The 16,373-nt window shown below is 44.4% G+C and overlaps 1 protein-coding gene across 3 annotated transcripts in view; it reads right to left on the reverse strand.

Annotated features, from left to right (window-relative positions):
* IFT81 (intraflagellar transport 81) overlaps positions 1–16,373 on the reverse strand; it is a 230,547-nt gene that overhangs the window by 128,895 nt on the left and 85,279 nt on the right. For all 3 annotated transcript variants that reach the window (XM_077292909.1, XM_077292904.1, XM_077292913.1), the window contains exon 8: positions 10,059–10,143. In XM_077292909.1, the coding sequence (XP_077149024.1) occupies positions 10,059–10,143 (85 nt within the window). The remainder of the gene's footprint in view (positions 1–10,058; positions 10,144–16,373) is intronic.

A 16,373-nucleotide genomic window follows, 5' to 3' on the forward strand; every position in this document is an offset into this window, starting at 1 on the left:
TGCGGAAAATTCCGTGCGGAAACGCTGCAGATTAAAAGAAGTAGCATGTAACTTCTTTTTTGAGGATCTGCAGCGTATTTGTACCCATTCCATTATAGAAATCCGCAGGGGTAAAAAACGCTGAAAATCCGCAAAAAAATCCGCAGCAAAACCGCATAAAAAACGCAACAAATCCGCAGCTGCGTTTTCTGCCAAGAGATGCAGAATCCGCACCAGAAATTCCTAAGGCTAATCCGCAATGTGTGCACATAGCCTCTCTCTGAGCTTTGCTATATTGCAACAATATTGCAACCCTGTCTGGGTGTGAAATGGAGGCTGAAGCTGAGAGGAACCTGCAGATGTGTCAATTATAATCACACACAGCTCTGTCCTGAGATCAGGAGAGCAGAGAGCGGCCATCACACTGGTAACTCCCCTTCATATAAAATAAGCCCTGGAGGCAGAGTTATCTATCAGGCAAAGTCCTGCCTAGAGCCTGGAAGAGGTCATTTACATAAAGTTATGAAAGATGATGTCTCAACAACAAGGCATCTGATATGAGGCATACAGGTAGAAACGTTTTCAACAGTCTATAACATTTATGCCCATATTCATAGTTTAGATAGGTAAAATGTGGTAACAGATTCACTTTAGGGGTAAATATAATTTTTATTAAAGAGAAGAGAATTTTACAAGAAAAACAGTAGTTGAAAACTACGACAATGATCAAAGTACTTTTCCTTATAATATACAATTCGAGAAGAGTAACACAAAAAACACTCGTTCACAAACCTTGCATAAATCTTACATAAAAGAGAGAAAGAAAAAGAAAAAAAAAATTAGAGGGAGTAAACCCTCTAGAATACAGATTCACTTTAAAGGGAACCTGTCACCGCCAAAATCGAAGATGAGCTAAGCCCACCGGCATCAGGGGCTTATCTACAGCAATCTGGAATGCTGAAGATAAGCCCCCGATGTATCCTGAAAGATGAGAAAAAGAGGTTAGATTATACTCACCTAGGGGCGTTCCCGCTGCGGTCTGGTCCGGGGCCTCCTATCTTCTTACGATGACGTCCTCTTCTTGTCTTCACGCTGCGGCTCCGGCGCAGGAGTACTTTGTCTGCCCTGTTGAGGGCAGAGCACAGTACTGCAGTGCGCAGGCGCTGGGCCTCTCTGACCTTTCCCGGCGCCTGCGCACTGCAGTACTGTGCTCTGCCCTCAACAGGGCAGACAAAGTACTCCTGCGCCGGAGTCGCAGCGTGAAGACAAGAAGACGTCATTGTAAGAAGATAGGAGGCCTCGGACCGGACCGCGATGCCCATCGGACCGGACCGCCCCTGGGTGAGTATAATCTAACCTCTTTTTCTCATCTTTCAGGATACATCGGGGGCTTATCTACAGCATTACAGAATGCTGTAGATAAGCCCCTGATGCCCGTGGGCTTAGCTCAGATATGATTTTGGGGGTGACAGGTTCCCTTTAAGTGAGTAAATATGTAAAACCTTTGGTAGAGTTCTGCTGTTTTTCATTGGGTTTAGTCTGAATCAGGGAATTCCTTATTGTGAAAATTGTTATGCGGTGTCTGATTACATAAACATACAAAAGTCAAAATTCATGCTACCATATATAGCTTGTTTTGTCCTTTTAAGCATATGATTCCTTCTGTTGCAGGGCATGCTGTGCATCCATCACACAAGCTGCTATGGCTACAATGGACTTATAAAAGACTACAGAATAGTCATGAAAAAACTAAAATAGCATTTGTGTTTCTATTTGCAAGCGCATAACAATCATAAGTAAAATTCCTACTATACTGCTGTGTTACAAAAAAAAACAACAAAAAACTATTTAAAAAATATATGAACTACCGTACTTTTTCCACAATAGTGCCAGTAAAAAAAATCACTATTTCAAGGTTCTTTTTTTTTTTAAATTGCGTAGGCAAAAGAAATCTTTCCATTACATATACCATGGTTTACGAAATGTGCAGATGTACAGCGCACAGTAATGATTTGGCCAGATGCCCTGAGATTTCCTTCCAAGCTCTGACTTCCCAACCATGTGCTTACATATACAAGGGTATAAAACAGATTGCACTGGAATGAAGGAACTAGGGCATCTCAATTGAGAAACTATGATCCCAAGGAACAGGGACATGATGAGAAGTTATACCACTAAGCTTTTAATTTTAGAGCTGGCAGCAATCTGACATTATGGGAATTTTAATCTTAGCACTTGTTACAACCCAGGTTAAAGGGACTCTGTCAGCACAGAATAACTGGTCAAACCAAGCTTGGTGCTCCCTTGACGCGTCCAAACATTTAAGTGTTTCTTCTTACCTGCTTGGTTTACCTCAATTTCCATGCCACACTTTCTTTGAATAAGCTCTGAATAAGCTTCATAGAGCCAGAAAAGGGAGGAGGTAGATTGCAAACAAATAGAAGGAATGTGCACTTAAAGGGGTTATTCAAGACTTTTATTATTTTTGTGCATAGGGCTAAGAACCAACAGGCAGATAGTTGCTAACTACCTGCCTGTCCTGCAAGGGGATGATCCCTGCCAGCAATTCCCCTGCTTTTTTTCCCTGTAGGCAACAGAGCAGCACCATTTCTTTTGGTCTGTTCTGTCAATGGGTAGTCATTGCAGACATCATGCAGATTGACAGCTGGCTCCTCACAGGCAGCAGGGAGTTGGCTGTCACTCAGCATGACATCGGAAGATGTCCTGTCAACAGAGCAGAGCAAAAAAGAAGACTTCTGAGAAAGCAGAGGCATTGCCATCAGCAAGATTAGCTTCAGGCAGAACAGGCATGTAGTTACTATGTAACCCCATATACAGTACAGACCAAAAGTTTGGACACACCTTCTCATTTAAAGATTTTTCTGTATTTTCATGACTATGAAAATTGTAAGTTCACACTGAAGGCATCAAAACTATGAATTAACACACGTGGAATTATATACTTAACAAAAAAGTGTGAAACAACTGAAATTATGTCTTATATTCTAGGTTCTTCAAAGTAGCCACCTTTTGCTTTGATGACTGCTTTGCACACTCTTGGCATTCTCTTGATGAGCTTCAAGAGGTAGTCACCGGGAATGGTTTTCACTTCACAGGTGTGACCTGTCAGGTTTAATAAGTGGGATTTCTTGCCTTATAAATGGTGTTGGGACCATCAGTTGTGTTGTGCAGAAGTCTGGTGGATACACAGCTGATAGTCCTACTGAATAGACTGTTAGAATTTGTATTATGGCAAGAAAAAAGCAGCTAAGTAAAGAAAAGCGAGTGGCCATCATTACTTTAAGAAATGAAGGTCAGTCAGTCTGAAAAATTGGGAAAACCTTGAAAGTGTCCCCAAGTGCAGTGGCAAAAACCATCAAGCGCTACAAAGAAACTGGCTCACATGAGGACCACTCCAGGAAAGGAAGACCAAGAGTCACCTCTGCTTCTGAGGATAAGTTTATCCGAGTCACCAGCCTCAGAAATCGCTGGTTAACAGCAGCTCAGATTAGAGACCAGGTCAATGCCACACAGAGTTCTAGCAGCAGACACATCTCTACAACAACTGTTAAGAGGAAACTTTGTGCAGCAGGCCTTCATGGTAAAATAGCTGCTAGGAAACCACTGCTAAGGACAGGCAACAAGCAGAAGAGACTTGTTTGGGCTAAAGAACACAAGGAATGGACATTAGACCAGTGGAAATCTGTGCTTTGGTCTGATGAGTCCAAATTTGAGATCTTTGGTTCCAACCACCGTGTCTTTGTGCGACGCAGAAAAGGTGAACGGATGGACTCTACATGCCTGGTTCCCACCATGAAGCATGGAGGAGGAGGTATGATGGTGTGGGGGTGCTTTGCTGGTGACACTGTTGGGGATTTATTCAAAATTGAAGACATACTGAACCAGCATGGCTACCACAGCATCTTGCAGCGGCATGCTATTCCATCCGGTTTGCGTTTAGTTGGACCATCATTTATTTTTCAACAAAACAATGACCTCAAACACACCTCCAGGCTGTGTAAGGGCTATTTGACTAAGAAGGAGAGCTAAGCATCTCTGGGAACTCCTTCAAGATTGTTGGAAGACCATTCCCGGTGACCACCTCTTGAAACTCATCAAGAGAATGCCAAGAGTGTGCAAAGCAGTCATCAAAGCAAAAGGTGGCTACTTTGAAGAACCTAGAATATAAGACATATTTTCAGTTTCACACTTTTTTGTTAAGTATATAATTCCACATGTGTTAATTCATAGTTTTGATGCCTTCAGTGTGAATGTACAATTTTCATAGTCATGAAAATACAAAAAAATCTTTAAATGAGAAGGTGTGTCCAAACTTTTGGTCTGTACTGTACTAAGATGACAGGAGTCATGGATAACTCATTTAAATGTTTGGGCACGCTGTATGGAGACATCGAGACTGAGCCCAATTGGGTATCGAGGCCGTGCCCAATGGCCGGGAGTACATATAACTCATACATACCCTCCGTTCCAGAGTCTGAGACCGGGGAGTTTCCACAGCGCACAGTACGTGTGCTGGGCAGGTTCATAACACTGCAGTCACACAGAGTGACTGCAGACTTATTGGTTTTGACCAGGCAACCCCTTTAAAACTGTATATTTTCTTAAAGGGGTTTACCACTACTATGATGTTTGTGACTTGTCCTTTGGATGGGTCATCAATATCAAATCATTGGGGGGACAGACACCCAGCAACCCCCCAATCAGCAGTAAACAGTTCATGGAGCGATACACCAAAGATCTGCACACTGTATTGCGTTCGTTCCTGGGTACTACAGTTCAGCTCCTATACAAATGAATAGGAGCGGATCGACAACGTACTGAATTCAGATTAACCCCTTCCCAACATCTCCCATACATGCTTAGCACATGTTACATGCAAGAGTGTGTAAAGGGATAAGCGAAGCCTGTTCCATATGCAGATGTCAGCTATGTTATATAGCTCGTTCCGATCACTGCTGTTTAACCATTTAGATACCACTGTCAATCACTAACAGCTGCCAGTGTGCACATGGACTGGCCCCTATCGGCCCTCCCACTAAACAATCACAGGGTGTTGATGGGCTGCCATGGCAGGGTCCTACTGAAGGCTACCCATGCAGGCATGGCCGGCCTTAGCTATATGCGACCTATGCACATGGCACCGGCTGGCAGACTGCAGTGGGGGCAACTTGCTCTCCCTCTGGGCTCCTGCACACTGTCCTGTCAGATCTGAGCAGCACTGAGGAGCCCCTGTCTCCTCTCATCTGCTCTCAGTGCACTTATGCAGAGACAGAAGCCAGAAGTTATTGGCTGATCAGTGATAGACTTGCTTTCTTCTATAGCCTTTGAGCTCTGATAGTTTAGGCTGCCAGCAGCCTCATAACATGGGGAGGAGCATCGGGGAACAAGTGCTATACCTGAAGTTACAGGGGACACAGGGGCAGCAACAGATTGGGTAGACCCTCAGACCGAAAAGATGGGCGAAGCACAGTGAAAGGGGCTGGTCGGGAGCAGGCAGTGTCTCAGGCAGGGATGCCCATAATCTGCAAGACTCCTGCCAGCCTGCAGTCATGAAAGAAAGCATGTACAGTAAGTGTGACATCTGATTTGTCATTGGGGATTGCAGCTCAAGCAGTTCAAGTGTTCAGTGTAGTCCATTGAATAAGTGAAACATGTTCTTTTGTCTGAGCAATGTGTGTATCATATGTGTAATATAAAAGTGACATCGGTGTGCAGTGTATGTGTGCGGTATACGGCCAGTGTGAGTGCAGTGTGCGGTACACAGCCAGTGTGTGTGTGCTGTAGGCAAGTGTGTGAGTGCAGTGTGGTGTATACGGCCAGTGTGTGAGAGCTTTTTGCAGTATACAGCTAGTGTGTGAGGGCTGTGTGCGGTATACAAGCAATATGTGAGTGCAGTGTGCGGTACACAGCCTGTGTGTGTGCTGTGTGCGGTATACAGCCAGTGTGTGTGCTGTATACGTCAAGTGTGTGAGTGCAGGGTGGTGTATACGGCCAGTGTGTGAGTGCTTTTTGCAGTATACAACCAGAGTGTGAGGGCTGTGTGCGGCATACAGCTAGTGTGTGAGGGCTGTGTGCGGTATACAGCCAGTGTGTGAGTATTGTGTGCGGTATACAAGCAATATGTGAGTGCTGTGGGCGGTAAACAACCAATGTGTGAGTGTGTGTGTTGTGTCCGGTATATAGCCAGTGTATCAGGTGTCAGGACTGTGTGTGGTAAACGGCCATTGCATGAGTGCTTTGTACAGTATATAAGTAGTGTATGGTACACGGCCAGTATGTTTGTGCTGTGTGTGGTGTGTGGCATACAGCCAGGGTGTGAGTATTGTGTGCGCAGTATATGACCATTGTATTAGTGCTGTGTACGGTATACGAGCAGTGTGCGGTATAAAGCAAGTGTGTGAGGGCTGTGTGCAGTATACAGCTAGTGTGTGAGGCCTGTGTGCGGTATACAGCCAGTGTGTGAGCACTGTCTGCAGTATACAGCCAGTATGTCAGGGCTGTGTGCGATATACTGCCAGTGTGTCAAAGCTGTGTGTAGTATACAGCTAGTGTGTGAGTGCTGTATACAGCCAGTGTGTGAGTGCTGTATACAGCCAGTGTGAGTGTTGTGTGGGGTAGGCAACCAGTGTGTCAAGACTATGTGTGGTATACGGCCAGTGTGTGACTGCTGTGTACGGTATACAGCCACTGTGTGAGTGCCATATGCAGTATACAGCCAGTGTGTCAGGACTGTGTGCAGTATTCAGCCATTGTGTGAGTGCTGTGGGCAGTGTGTGAATGCGGTGTGCGATATATGGCCAGTGTTTGAGTGCTGTGTGCGGTTTTGGACAGTGTGTGAGTGTTTTGTACGGTATACAGCCAGTGTTGTGTATGGTATATGGCCAGTGTGTGAGGGTTGTGTGCGGTATACGGCCAGTGTGTCAGGGTTGTGTGCAGGGTGCGGCCAGTGTGTGAGTGCTGTGGGCTACTTGCTGTAGCTCACCATGTAAAAAAATAAGCCCTCCCACACACATTTTTTAGTGATTTGCCTCATGTTTCATAGTTTATAAGGCTAAAGGTAGACAAGGCAAATACAATGGCATGTAGATGTTTGGGCACCCCTGGTCAAAAGTATTGTTATAGTGAACAGTGAAGCAAGATGAAAATGAAATGATCTCTAAAAGGTCTAAAGTTAAAGATGACGCATTTCCTTTGTATTTTAGGCAAAATATTTATATATTTTCATCTTTCACATTTTAAAAATTCCAAAAAAGAAAATGGTCCGATGCAAAAGTTTGGACATCCTTGGAAATTTGTGTGCTCAGAAAACTTTGACCACGGTTTCAGACCTTAATTAGCCAGTTAGGGTTAAGGCTTGTTCACCACCATCGTTATGAAAGACCAGGTGATGCAAATTTCCCAGTTTTATAAAAACCCACCCTCCTCTACCCTTGTACCAAAGAACAGCAGCTATGGGTTCTTCTAAGCTGTTGCCTAGCACTCTGAAAATGAAAAAAGTGGAGGCCCACATAGCAGGAGAAGGCTATAAGACAGCAAAGCATTTTCAAGTTGCCTTTTCTGCAGTTTGAAATTTAATTAACAAACTGCAGTTAACAGGAACAGTGGAGGTCAAGATGAGGTTAGGAAGACCAAGCAAAATTTGAGTGAGAGCTGCTCGTACGACTGCTACAGAGGCAAATCAGAACCCCCGCTTGACTGCAAAAGACCTTCAGAAAGATTTAACAGACTCTGGAGTCGTGGTACGTTGTTCAGAGAGACCTGTACAAATATGGCCCCTTCATGGAAGAGTCATCAGAAGAAAACCTCTCCTGCGTTCTCATCATAAAATTCAGAGTGAGAACTAGTATGCAAAATAACATCTAAACAAGCCTGGTGCATGCCAATGGCACAAGGAAAATTTCACAGGTAAAGGGAAGAACAGATTCAATGAAATTTCAACAAATTCTTGATGCAAACATAACACCGTCTGTAAAAAAAAAAGCTGAAGTTGAAAAAAGGATGGCTTCTATAAATGGATAATGATCCTAAACACATGTCAAAATCCACAATAGACTACGTCAAAAGGCACAAGCTGAAGGTTTTACAATGGCCCTCATAGTCCCCTGATCTGAACATCATTGACAATCTGTAGCTAGACCTCAAAATAGCAGTGCATGCAAGACTACCTGGGAATCTCACAAAACTGGAAAAAATTTCCAAGGAAGAAAGGATGAAAATCCCTCAAACAAGAATTGAAAGACTCTAGGCTGGCTACAAAAAGCGTTTACAAGCTGTGATACTTTCAAAAGGGAGTGCTACTAGGTACTAACCACACAGGGTGCCCAAACTTTTGCATTGGCCCATTTTCCTTTCTGTCATTTTTAAAATGTAAAAGCTTAAAATATATGTTTTTTTCCTAAAATACAAAAGGAAACCTTTAGGATCATTTCATCTTCAACTTGCTGTTATTCACAATAACAGTAGTTTTAACCAGCTAGGCGGCTACCTGGTGTTCACTGGAGCTCCTGATGGTGGAGTCAGGCCTGAGCTGTAGATGACTGCCAGGAACCCGATCCCTGGTACTGCAGGGGGACCTGGAAACATACAGTTGCACACACACTTCCACTAACAAACTATGAGGGTTTCTCAGGCACCTACTTATTGGGGATTGTGCCTTTTATACAAGATGCCTCCCAGCTATTGGCTGGGGGCATCTTTGCAGGTACGCGCGCTGGCCCTATACAAGCAGGTGTGCGTGCGCACACTAGACGCGCCACCAGAAGTCAATGCAGCATGCACAAAAGTAGAGGAGGGGAGGAGGAGCATGAGGACATTGCTGCAGTCGGGGCAGTGAGAACAGCTCCTTGCGGCGCCGGTAGCAGTGTAATGAGGTCAGCAGTGTGCTAACGTCATCATGCTGTTGTACCAGTCTTCAAATGTATTAATGTCTGAAAGGGCTGAAGCAAAATGGCAGGTCACATGCGGCCCACATGTTATGCAGCCCTCAATTACACAATTATGGGGCGGAGAGTTCCATAATCTCACTGCTCTTACTGTAAAGTATCGCCATTTGTGATGATGGTTAAACCTTCTTTCCTTTAGACGTAGAGGATGCCCCTTGTCATCACTGCACTCAATAAAATTGCCCCTGGCTGGCTGACATTTTGCTGATTGCAAAGTTCTGGTATAGGAGTGAGAAAACAAAAATACCCACGTTATTGCTCATCTGTCCTACAACTGCAGCATAAAAACTGGTCCTCCACTTATAACATCCTTTGGCCTTTACTCTCTCTGGGCATAGTGAATAGCATCTTCACTATGAACCCGAGCTTCTGGCACTGGTGAAAAGTGAAGATGAAAGAAGAACCAACGACAATGTCACATGTATGATACAATAGGAAAGAAGAGGCCGGAGGGAGCTGCACAGAGGACTGGATGGGTATTTTTTTTCTCTAACGCTAAGTTTATTATACCCTGGGTTTCAAGAGACCCCAGAGCAAAATAAGGAACAATCAATTTGCATCGAATAACTTTGATGCAAATCAAGTTTTCTAACCAAATTTGGTAATTGCTGCTATACAAATTTGGCATCTCAGTCATTGTACAATTCTGGAGAATCATACTGCCAAGTCATTTCTATTGCATAATAAATGTCTATAAACAAAACCCCAAAACAATCAGTGGTAAAATTGCGTTTTTTTTTATTTCACTAGACTTGGAATGTTTTCCTGTATAGAGTACATTGTATAGAAAGCTGAATGTTACATTTCAAAACTACAATTCATCCTGGAAAAAACAATCCCACGTATGGATACCTTGAAAGACAAATAAAATAGGTATGACCCTTTCACTGACAGTTCAGTTTAGGAGCTGGATTGTGAATTCCAATGATGAGTATTTGTCCTTTTTTTCTTTCCAGACTGGCTTTCCCCTCTCAAGTTTTTTTTTTACTGGAGAATCCCACTTAGAGACTGTCAGAGTAACAGTGCTGGAGCACGGAGCAGATAACAAGAGTATGTATTCAGTTTTTCTATTTCCACGCTCCCTTTCCACTGTCAATTTAAATGTAATTAATTTACCTTCGGGTTTTGCATCTGCTGCTGCATGTCGCATGTTTTTCAACTGTTGCTGGGCTCTTTGCAGCTTTTGCTCTGCACTGAATAGCTGTGAAACACAAGTAAGATCATTGTATTATGCTCAATATATAAAAACATCTTCATATTTTTGTACTGAAATAAGTATGTGAAAACTGAACATGCGTACTGCCACTCAATATACTTGTATAGGACCAAGGGAGATCCTATCTCTGCCAGTCCCATGGACTTTGAATGGACCAACCTTACATATGCTCGACATTCACTCAATTTAAAACAGGAAACGTGCAACACTCATTCTTGTGATTACTGGGGTCCCCGAAAGTAGTATACGCCACTATCTGCAATTTACCACGTATGATGGAAATAGGTCATATGTTATGTCTATGGCACAACTCATTCGCATAATGTTGACTCCATGCATAAATATGTGTATATTTGTAAAGTTTTATTTAACCCATTTAATGCAAAAGACATAAACTAGAAATTCTAAAAGCGGTACAGTAAAAAACTGACATAGAAATCAATTTTTTTATACTGAAAACTAAAAAGCAATCATATGAATGATGCCTGGATTCCCCACTCAAGTCAGACAATACACTCCCTGACAGAAGTTATGTCGCTTATCCATGTTATATAAATAAAAGCTTATAACCTGACGTTAAAATCATCCATTGGTTGTATAAATTATTCTTTTGAAAGCTGAAACCCTCCGAAATGTGGTTTAGGTTAAGAAAATAAATTGGCATCCATGCAGAAATATTGATCAGTTAATGGACACAGAATGGTCAGATTTTGCCAAGGCAAAAGTTTTGTCGCCTGGTTATATAATGCACCCAATCCTAGTTTCTATCCTCACCTGTGCTCAGTAAATGATCGGTTAATTAGTGTGTGGGTATAAAAAGAAACCCAGCACCACAGACCTTCACTTGAACTGCAACTTGAGCTCTGACAACATGCCAAAAATCCACCCTGTGACCAAAGCCTGGATTATCAAGAGGCTGAAGACCAGATCCACTGCAGAGGTGGCTGGCACCTTTAATGTGTCTCAGCGTCAAGTACACAGAATTAAAGGGAACCTGTCACCCACCCAGGCGTTTTTAACTAAAAGAGCCACCTTGTGCAGCAGTAATGCTGCATTCTGACAAGGTGGCTCTTTCAGTTCTGGGTGCTGTAACTTCTGAAATAATCAGTTTTGTAATTTGTCCTAAATACCTTTTCTTCAGTCAAGGAGGCAGGCCTTTCCCCCCTGCAGCAGACGCCACACAGCAGTCACTCAAATCTTCTTGGCGCCGGGCGCCGCCTCCTCACCTCTGTTTTGAAATGAGCCGGCGCCTGCGCTCTTTTGTCATGCCTTGGGCAGGCGCAGTGAGTGCTGCCCGTCTGTCCTCATATGCAGTCTAGCTGACTGCGCCTGTGCGGACGCCCTGCCTGTGAATCCCATCCCCGCAGTGTCTTCTGAATTATTCACATTGTGGGGCTGGGATTCACAGGCAGGGCGTCCACACAGGCGCAGTCAGCTAGATTGCATATGAGGACAGACGGGCAGCGCTCAGTGCGCCTGCCCAAGGCAGGAGAAAAGAGCGCAGGCGCCGGCTCATTTAAAAATAGCGGTGAGGAGGCGGCGCCCGGCGCCAAGAAGATTTGAGTGACGGCTGTGTGGCGTCTGCTGCAGGGGGGGGAAAGGACTGCCTCCTTTACTGAAGAAAAGGTATTTAGGACAAATTACAAAACGGATTATTTCGGCAGTTACAGCACCCAGAACTAAAAGAGCCACCTTGTCAGAATGCAGCATTACTGCTGCACAAGGTGACTCTTTTAGTTAAAAACGCCTGGGGGGGGTGACAGGTTCCCTTTAAAAAAAGATTTGAAGAGACTGGAGATGTGTTTGACAAGCCCAAGTCTGGCAGAACCCACAAGACAACTGCTCAGGAGGAACGTTTGTTGGTTGGAAAATCCAAAGCAAGCCCCTCTTCCACTGCAGCAGAGTTCCAACAGGCCTGGTCACCTCAAGTCCCTGTATCAACTAGAACAGTTTGTAGGATTCTGTCTCGAAATGGCCTCCATGGTCGAATCAGTGCCCAGAAGCCAGCACTAAACAAAAGGCAAATAAAAACCGTGTGGCATTTGCAAAGTCCCACAGCCTGCTAAACAGATGGATGCTGGAAAAGTGGCAGAAGGTGGATTTCTCTGATGAATCTTCAGTAGAATTACACCACAGCCGCCGTAAATACTGCAGGAGACCTACTGGAGCCCATATGGATCCAAAATACACCCAGAAAACAGTTAAATTTGGTGGTGGAAAGATCATGGTCTGGGGTTACATTCAGTATGGGGGTGTGTGAAACATTTGCAAGGTGGAAGGCAATATCAATAGCCTAAAATATCAAGAAGTATTAGCTACCTCTTATATTCCAAATCGTAAAAGGGGTCAAATTCTGCAGCAGGATGGTGCTCCATCTCATCCATCCATCTCTACAACAAAGTTCCTCCAGGCAAAAAAGATCAAGGTGCTCAAGGACTGGCCAGCCCAGTCACCAGACATTAGCATCATTGAGCATGTTTGGGGTAGGATGAAAGAGGAAGCTTGGAAGACAAAACCAAAGAATCTAGATGAACTCTGGGAGGCATGTAAGACTGCATTCTTTGCTATTCCTGATGACTTCATTAATAAATTGTATGAATCATTGTTGAACCGCATGGATGCAGTCCTTCAAGCTCATGGAAGTCACACAAAATATTAAATATGACTCTAATAGCACCACAACTTCATTCACTAATGTTATGCAACATATATTTGTATTTTAAGTTAATTATTTGTTTGAATATCACATTACTTTCTGTGGGTGACAAAACTTTTGTCTTTCCAAAATCTGACCATTCTGTGTCCATTAACTGATCAATATTTCTGCATTGTTGCCAATTTATTTTCTTAACCTAAACCACATTACGGAGGGTTTCAGCTTTCAAAAGAATAATTTATACAACCAGTGGATGAATTTAACGTCAGGTTATAAGCTTTTATTTACATAACATGGATAAGCGACATAACTTCTGTCAGGGAGTGTATGGTTGTTTTCTCGTTTTGTTTTTTAATGCAGGGCAGGGGAGCTGCAAGGTAATACCAGAGGCAGAAGAAAGGAATAACAAAAGGGAGAAATGAAGGCTAGAGGAAGAAGAAAAAAAAGTTGCAAGCATAGTCTGGACCATTCTGAAATTATATTCAATGGAACAAGTGCAATGTGAAAGTGACTGAAGAATTAACTACTCCATTTGCATTGTTTCAGTCATCATAGCTAACCAGAGAACTGCTATACTGGGATCCGGGTCCTTCCATTTACTGCTGCTTCTAGATGATGTAAGAGAGAATGATTATATTGCTGAAGGGCCATATTTCTGTGGCCATCTAATTTGCCTTTCTTACTGGGTCACTCCAGCACTTTTTATATTGCCCCTTCCTTTACCCATACTCAGGGCCGGTTTTAGACAAAGTGGGGTCCTCGGCAAAAGTATAAAGTGGGGCCCCAAATGCTAACGTATCGCACCATCACACAGAAATATTTCGGTTGTATTTACATGCGCTGAGTTCAGGCTGTTAAACGAGCGTGATTGACAATATTGAAGTCGTTCGACGCATGTTCCCGAGTTTCTTTACACCGGCTGAGGAAGAATGGTGGGGATAGTCCTTGATACAGTATAATGCAGCCCCCCTCAGAGTATACTGCAGGCCCCCTCAGAGTATACTGCAGGCCCCCTCAGAGTATACTGCAGGCCCCCTCACAATATACTGCAGGCCCCCCTCACAGTATACTGAAGCCCCCCTCACAGTATACTGCAGCCCCCCTCAGAGTAAACTGCAGCCCCCCACAAAGTATAATACAGCCCCCTCAGAGTATAATGCAGCCCCCTTCAGAGTATAAAACAGCCCCCCGAGAGTATAATGCAGCCCCACACACACACAGTATAATGTAGTCTCCTCATATCGTATAATGCAGCCCCCCTTAGAAAATAATGCAGCCCAGCACACACAGTATAATGTAGCCCCCTCATAGAGTATAATGCAGCACCCTCATAAAGTATAATGCAGCCTCAAATACACACAGTATTATATAGCCCCCTCATAGAGTATAATGCAGCACCCCACACAGTATAAGGCAGCCACCAACACACAGTATAGTGTAGCCTCCACACACAGCTCCCCACCAACACAGTATAATGCAGTCCCCCCGAACACACAGTACTATTCGGCTCCCTGGAACTTTTCAACCTTTTCCCACATATCATGCTTCAAACAAAGATACCAAGTGTAAATTTTTGGTGAAGAATCAACAAGTGGAACACAACTGTGAAGTGGAACAAAATTTATTGGTTATTTAAAATTTTTGTGGAAATTCAAAAACTGAAAAGTGGGGCGTGCAGTATTATTCGGCCCCTTTACTTTTGGTGCAGCAAACTCACTCCACAAATTCATTGTGTATCTCTGAAAGATCCAATGTTGTCCTAAAAGCCTAATGATGATAAATATAATCCATCTGTGTGTAATCAAGTCTCCGTATAAATGCACCTGCTCTGTGATAGTCTCAGGGTTCTGTTTGAAACACAGAGAGCATCATGAAGACCAAGGAACACAACAAGCAGGTCTGTGCAGCCTCTTCCCGTTCCACCGCAGCTCTGGCTTCTGCAGCACGTCTCAGCAGCACGTCTCAGCAGCTCCACTGCTGGCACAGTGTGGCGCACGATGAGGTGACGTCATCGTGTGCCCGATGAGTCACAAGCAGAGGAGAATGGTGGGAGAGGGAGCGTCATCTGACGCTCTCTTCTAAATCACTGCTTTTAACTGTATTGGCATCTATTGATGCCGATAAGTTGAATGCGCGATGCGGGAGGGGCGGAGCTGGGCCCCCCTGACTCACGTGACCCGTAGAGGCCACGTGGTGTGCCACTATTAAAAGCACGCCACTGGCTGGGGGCCCCTGGAGAACCGTGAGCCCTAGGCAGCTGCCTGGTCTGCCTGCCCCTAACGTAGGCCCTGCCAAAAACTTACTGGACTCTTGTCTTCTGCAGTTTCAATTGTTGCTCAGGTCCCTTTCCTGCATCATGTGACCACAGTTGTGATTAGCTGGCTCACGCAGCAATTCTATGTGGGCTGGAAATTACTTTCTCATTGTTAGTCTATGACCCAGAGTCATGAAGGTGTTTACATGTAAAACACCTCCCTCTGTCCCCAAATTTTTCAACATTTGGTGTTTTCACACCAGTCCAGGACAACTTTGGTGGTCTAAGTTTCTGCAGTAGTGCACTGGAGACAGACACCAGTTAAGAGAAGCGCCTAATTCTTTCAGTGATGTCAGTCTCTTATTGAATTAGGCGCATCGCACTCCATTGTGCTGCGAAATGCCAGTCTTAAAGGGAACCTGTCACCCCCAAAATCGATGATGAGCTAAGCCCACCGTCATCAGGGGCTTATCTACAGCCTTCTGGAATGCTGTAGATAAGCCCCAGATGTTACCTGAAGGAGGAGAAAAAGAGGTTATATTATACTCACCCAGGGGCGGTCCGATGGGTGTCTCAGGTCCGCTCCGGCGCCTCCTATCTTCATTCCATGACGTCCTCTTCTGGTCTTCACGCCGCGCCTCCGGTGCAGGTGTACTTTGTCTGCCCTGTTGAGGGCAGAGCAAAGTACTGCAGTGCGCAGGTGCTGGGCCTCTCTGACCTTTCCGGCGCCTGCGCACTGCAGTACTTTGCTCTGCCCTCAACAGGGCAGACAAAGTACGCCTGCGCCGAAGCCGCGGCGTGAAGACCAGAAGAGGACGTCATGGAATGAAGATGGGAGGCGCTGTACCGGACCTGAGACGCCCATCAGAGCGGGACCGCCCTTGGGTGAGTATAATCTAATGTCTTTTTCTCATCTTTCAGGTAACATCGGGGGCTTATCTACAGCATTACAGAATGCTGTAGATAAGCCCCTGATGCCGGTGAGCTTACATCATCATCAATTTTGGGGGTGACAGGTTCCCTTTATAAGATCAGGCCCTATGAGACTCAGGACAAGTCTCTCACAGGCCTACACTAAGAAAGGAAGGAACGATCTTCAATGTAAGTCGGCAAGGAAGACTGGTCGCATGATGCAGGAGAAAGAGCGCAGCAGTGCTGGAAACTGCATTAAAATAGTTATTAGTCACCATCTTCTGCTAACTCTGTAACCCATTAATAATGGCTAACAGAGTGATCATTAAAAGCGACTACCAGCACAGACTGCATGTTCAAACCAAGTACAGGTGCTCGCTGCATAATGGCATG

This window comes from Ranitomeya variabilis, chromosome 1 (genome assembly GCF_051348905.1).
Source record: "Ranitomeya variabilis isolate aRanVar5 chromosome 1, aRanVar5.hap1, whole genome shotgun sequence".
Classification (NCBI taxonomy): Eukaryota; Metazoa; Chordata; class Amphibia; order Anura; family Dendrobatidae; genus Ranitomeya; species Ranitomeya variabilis.